Here is a 5,477-nt window from a genome sequence, read left to right on the forward strand (position 1 = left end):
ATTTCCTCCCGGAAGCGGCCCCAGTAAATCTATGGCCAAGTCTTGCCAAGGCCCCGTGGGCATTTCTGTTGGCTTCAGCGGCTCTGGGTGTGGCTTTGACCCAACTATTTGACACTCATGGCACGACTTAACAAATTTCTCTGCATCTTTGTCCATGCCCGGCCACCATACTTTGCTACGTAACTGTTGCTTAGTAGCCACAATACCCAAATGTCCAATATGTGCTAATTCAACACATTTCTGTCGGAGTGCCTGTGGTATGACAATTCGCGTACCCCACAACAGAATGAACCTAATTTGTGACAGTTCGTGTCTAATGGGAAAGAAATTCACACATTCCTTGCCCCACTTATCATCCGATAAGCATTTCCGCAATTCACTGAGTTCGGGATCGACTTTCGACATTTCCTCGACTTCCCGAGTTGATAGTGCAACTGGAGTTGCTTCCCTCGTTTTGCAGTGCATTTCCCTCGGTTTCACCAGACACTAACCGAGACAGAGAGTCAGCAATGTTTCCAACCCCAGGTTCATACCGGACTGTACGGCATTAATTTCATAATCCATCTCTCAATCCTGGCATTCGGCTTAGATTTTGGTCCATATATTGCTTCCAATGGCTTAGGATCGGTCACTAAATCAAACGGAATTCCTACTAGATACAGCTTAAATTTGTCACAACCCCACACGACTGCTAATGCCTCTTTTTCGGTAGTGGGGTATCTACGCTCCACGTCTGACAGTGACCTGCTAGCATAACTGATCACTTTCGACTGGCCAGAAGAATCCTCTTGGATTAAAATAGCCGCTAATCCAACATTGTTAGCGTCCGTAACGACGGTTGTCTTCTTGGCGTTTAGACTGAAATGACCTAGCACACTAGCATTTGCTAAACAGTCCTTTAGCTTTTCAAAGCTCTCATGTTGTTTACGTCCCCAAACAAACGTAACGCTTTTCCTCACGAGCTTCCGTAACGGTTCTGATATCGTAGCGAGATCTGGTATGTAACGAGCACTGAAGTTCACAAGTCCCAAGAAGCTCCTGACTTCTTAAGCGGTTTTTGGCGCTGTCGCATTCAGTACAGCTTTTACACGCTCGGACGTTGGTCCGATACCACTGCCAGATATAATATGACCCATAAACTGAATTTTGTCAAGTCTTATCTAACACTTCTTGCGATTTAAAGTAAGTCTCTTTTCACGCATTCGTGACAGCACTCGTTCTAACCTCTGATCATGCTCCTCTTTTGTAGTACCATGCACGACAATGTCGTCCGATATACTCTCAACCCCCTCGATGTCATGGAAAATCTGAGAAATAATGTGCTGATACAATTCCGGTGCTGCGTTTATTCCGAACATCAACCGTTTGTATCGATATAATCCAGCATGTGTAACAAAAGTTGTAATGTCACGTGACTCGCTATCCAGCTCAATCTGATGGTAACCGTAACGCAAATCCAATTTGCTAAACACGGAACTTCAGTTCAACTTGTATAAAACTTCATCGATTGTCGGTATTGGGTGGCGTTCTCTAATCACTGCTTGATTAGCTTTGCGCATGTCTACACATAAACGTACATCAGAGTCGGGTTTTGGAACAACACTAACAGGGCTAATCCACTGACTGGGAGAATATACAGGTTCAATTATGTCCAAGCTTTCTAACTCCTCAATTTTCTTGGTCACCTTTTCACGTAAACTATACGGAACACCATACATTCGTTGAGCTACGGGTGTGACAGTCTCGTCAACGTGTAATTTCAACTTAAAGTCCTTAAGTTTTTTCAATTCCCTGAAAACATTCGGAATATTTGTTGCACACATCCTCGATTGTATTAAATGTCAACAACTTCAGTTCATTTGCTGTGTTTTTGCTCAATAATGCTGGACCGCTACCATCCAAAACGAAAACATCGTCTTGTATACAAACTCCGCCCTGTGACGTCATTGTTGTGGTAAACTTCCCCAGTAATGGTAATGGTTGTTTTGATCCTTACGAATACAACTTTTTGTTACTTTTTTCAGACGTACACTTAATGTTGTTTCTTTTTAGCTCCGCCCACAATGTTTTGTCAATGATGTTAACAGAAGCACCAGTGTCAATCAAAAAAAATTTTGATTATCCAGTTTTATGTGAACTACATCTTTTGCCGATGTTTTCGACCTCACTTGAAAAGCATATTCGTCATCTGAATCACACTCTTTATCAGATACTAAGGTATTTACCTTTTCGGAGTCCCTGTTCTTCCATTTTCAGTGACGATCATTTGCCGAAGAGTTATGTCCCTTTGACCGACCAGCATGTTGACCATTACGTGATCTGCATCGTGCTGCAAAATGTCCAACTTTGCCGCATGACTTACATTTCTGTCCGCGTGCTGGGCACTCACTATCACGTCCGAAGTGTCCTTCACGTCCGCAATTAAAACAAGTTTTAGGCTGACGTCTCCCTTTGCTTTTTGGACTTATTTTGTGAATTTCACCCGTTCTCGACGAATTTCCGCAGATAGAATTTTTCTCCATTTGCACAGCATGAGACTGTGACGTTTCCAGACTTTGTGCTATAGCCCTTAGCTGATCCAGAGTAAGATCCTGCCCTTTTTCTAACAAGCGTATTCTGAGCTTTTGTGATGCACATTTCTCGATAATCTGATCCGGTATCTGCTCATCCTCATTTCCAAAATTACAGAATTTGGCCTGTTGTTTAAGTTTCGTTATAAAATGATCAATACTGTCCGTTCCCTGCACCAAATTTCTAAACACATACCGTTCATATGGCACATTCACCTTTCCCTTGAAATATTTGTTTAACGCCGCTACTGCCGCCCTATAAGCTGAAACTTCCTCACCAGCGGGTTCACGATCAGGTAAGGTATAAAAAATGTCCTGCACCTCCGGTCCTGCACAGTGAAGTAACAACGCCGTTTTTTGAGCATCATTTGCTACCCCTTTTCCTGTCACGAACAGCTCAAATCCCTTCAGCCAGCGCTCCCATGTCTAACCCTGCCTGTCACCTCGAGGTTCGAACTTTTGCACACCATTCAGTTCGATTAATTGAGCCATGGCCGAAAATAACAGCAATACCCGTATAACAGCCCTTATGAGTATCCTCGTCGCCAATATGTAGTGTCGGTAGCCGTGAATAAACTAAAGATGCCCCAGATTGCATCTACCCTGGAAACCATCACAAAACACCCTGGCTTCGTTCCCTCATCTTTACTATCATAACTAATGACGTAATACACAACAAGGGGAATAACTCCCAGACAAACAGCATAACGCCTACAACTTTGAATTTCGATAAGTGTCGATTCAATATGCCGAATATCGAATTCATGGGTCACGTGTTATCGGAACACAGAATTGGCATGTCGAGCACCAAAGTAGAAGCCGTTTTAAACGCGAGACCACCAGAGTCTGCATCAGAAGTGCGTAGTTTTCTGGGTTTGGTGAACTTCAGTGGACGATTTATGCCAGATTTGGCGACAATTTCGGAACCTCTCAGAAAACTGACTCGGAAAATGTACCGTTCAAATGGAACCAGGAACAAGAAAATGCGTTTCATGAACTCAAACATCGTATTACGAATACCGATACATTCGGATACTATGATGTAGACGCGAAAACGAAAGTTGTAGCTGATGCACGTCCAGTAGGACTAGGTGCGGTATTACTGCAAGAGCAGGGGTCGCAATACACGCATTATAAGTTATGCGAGTAGGAGTTTAACAGATCTGGAGCGACGTTATTCTCAAACTGAGAAGGAAGCATTGGGGTTGGTGTGGGCCTGCGAGAAGTTTCACATGTATCTGGTTGGCACAGATTTTGAGCTAATAACTGATCATAAACCGCTCGAGTTTATCTTTTCGACAAGATCGAAACCATGTGCGCGTGTGGAACGCTGGGTGTTGCGTTTACAACAGTACAAGTATAAAGTTACGCACATCCCTGGGCCGAACAATATAGCAGATGTTCTTTCACAATTAGTCCAACAGTCGACTACCAAAGCGTCTGAAATAGACAACACAGAGGTGTACGTTAGATTTGTTGCACAAGAATCTACACCTGTTGCTATGACAACGAGAGAAATCGAATGCGAGTCAGAATTGGACGCGGATCTGTGCGACATTCGGAAATGTCTATTGTCTGGGAGGTGGTACGATGTCGATTGTAAGGAGTATTTACCGGTGAAACATGAATTATGTGCTATAGGATAATTAGTGTTGCGAGGCACTCGAGTTGTCATACCCATGTCATTGTGAGGCAAAGTGTTGGAGACCGGACATGAATTTCATCCAGGAATAGTTGTCATGAAGCAGCGTATGAGATGTAAGGTATGGTGGCCGGGCATAGACGGCGATATTGAAAAATTCTATAAAAAATGCTATGGATGTCAGTTGGAATCCATGCCAACGAAACCTAAGCCTATGGTAAGAACGGATTTATCTTCAGGGCCATGGCAACACATTGCTGCTGATTTTCTGGGACCACTACCATCGGGTGACAATATACTGGTTATAGTTGATTATTATTCTCGGTGGGTGGAAGTGTCTGTTTCAAAATCTATCACTGCTGAGAAAGCCGTCCAAAGTTTGAAACATATGTTTAGTACGCATGGATATCCACTATCTATTACTACGGATAATGGACCACAATTCCGTAGTGAGGTGTTTAATCAGTATATGGAGGAGGCAGGCATAGAGCATCATCACATTACTCCATTATGGCCCCAGGCAAATGGGGAAGTTGAACGTCAAAACCGGTCATTAATGACAAGGATCCGTATCGCACAAGTTGAAGGTCGTGATTGGAGGGAGGAATTAGAGACCTATCTATTTATGTACCGCTCTACGCCACAATCCACGACAGGAGTCAGCCCTGCAGAGCTATTATTCGGTAGGAAACTGAGAAACAAGTTGCCGGAGATATCGAATTTCCATGATGACGTCAATATTGAGGTACGCGATCGCGACGCGAAAAGGAAAGGACAAGGAAAGTTGTATGGAGACGCAAGACGAAACGCGATCGAGAGCGATGTGAACGTTGGAGATACTGTGTTGGTAAAGCAGCATCGCGAAAACAGGCTCAGTACAAAATTCAGCAAAGACCCAGTCAAAGTTATTGGGAAACATGGGAACTGTGTATGGCTGGACACTCCGAGAGGAACTTTCCAACGAAACGTAACACAAGTAAAAAGGTTTCAAGGACAGATTCAGAAATATCGACACAGCCGAATACGCCAATATAGACATTGACGCGCATGGACATGCTTTGACACCGACCGAAGTCAGGGTTGCGGAAGACAATGTTGAAATAGGAGTCCCACCTATCACTCCGAAACGTGTTGATCTCCCACAACAGAACCCAGGAGGTCGGGACGCGCTACTAGAGTGTCCAGTAAATTTGAAAACTTTATTGTTGGTTAATTGGGAACATTTATTCTAATATGTGTGATAAATATCCAGATTAATCTGTATT

General features: G+C 43.5%; 3 protein-coding genes across 3 annotated transcripts; 1 reads left to right on the forward strand and 2 right to left on the reverse strand.

Moving 5' to 3' along the window:
* Positions 1 to 527: 527 nt before the first annotated feature.
* Positions 528 to 1,823, reverse strand: LOC132547378 (uncharacterized). Its single transcript, XM_060211137.1, has 3 exons — positions 1,578 to 1,823; positions 1,225 to 1,433; positions 528 to 1,011 (listed from the first exon to the last, which is right to left on the reverse strand). Exons 1-3 carry the CDS (start codon positions 1,821 to 1,823, stop codon positions 528 to 530), a joined length of 939 nt encoding a protein of 312 aa, XP_060067120.1.
* A 429-nt stretch (positions 1,824 to 2,252) lies between these two features.
* On the reverse strand, positions 2,253 to 3,062 carry LOC132547380 (uncharacterized). The gene is made up of 2 exons (XM_060211138.1): positions 3,002 to 3,062; positions 2,253 to 2,899 (listed from the first exon to the last, which is right to left on the reverse strand). The coding sequence occupies exons 1-2, from the start codon at positions 3,060 to 3,062 to the stop codon at positions 2,253 to 2,255; spliced, it is 708 nt and encodes a 235-aa protein (XP_060067121.1).
* Positions 3,063 to 4,309: 1,247 nt separating this feature from the next.
* LOC132547381 (uncharacterized protein K02A2.6-like) lies at positions 4,310 to 5,254 on the forward strand. Its single transcript, XM_060211139.1, has one exon. The coding sequence runs from the start codon at positions 4,310 to 4,312 to the stop codon at positions 5,252 to 5,254; it is 945 nt and encodes a 314-aa protein (XP_060067122.1).
* The last annotated feature ends 223 nt before the right edge of the window (positions 5,255 to 5,477 follow it).

The sequence above is a fragment of the Ylistrum balloti genome, unplaced genomic scaffold (genome assembly GCF_031769215.1).
Source record: "Ylistrum balloti isolate Yb309-2 unplaced genomic scaffold, AGI_CSIRO_Ybal_v1 Utg369952, whole genome shotgun sequence".
NCBI lineage: Eukaryota > Metazoa > Mollusca > Bivalvia > Pectinida > Pectinidae > Ylistrum > Ylistrum balloti.

Bases quoted from the DNA above. Each gene is read 5' to 3' on its own strand.
- LOC132547381 (XM_060211139.1), top strand. From the start codon at position 4,310: ATGAAGCAGCGTATGAGATGTAAGGTATGGTGGCCGGGCATAGACGGC.
- LOC132547380 (XM_060211138.1), bottom strand. From the start codon at position 3,062: ATGGCTCAATTAATCGAACTGAATGGTGTGCAAAAGTTCGAACCTCGA. The intron at 2,900-3,001 runs GTTAGACATGGG...TTCACTGTGCAG, and splicing joins ACCTCGAGGTGACAGGCAGG to GACCGGAGGTGCAGGACATT.
- LOC132547378 (XM_060211137.1), bottom strand. From the start codon at position 1,823: ATGTGTGCAACAAATATTCCGAATGTTTTCAGGGAATTGAAAAAACTT. The intron at 1,434-1,577 runs GTACGTTTATGT...GGTTACCATCAG, and splicing joins TTCCAAAACCCGACTCTGAT to ATTGAGCTGGATAGCGAGTC. The intron at 1,012-1,224 runs GTTAGAACGAGT...TGTGAACTTCAG, and splicing joins AAAGAGGAGCATGATCAGAG to TGCTCGTTACATACCAGATC.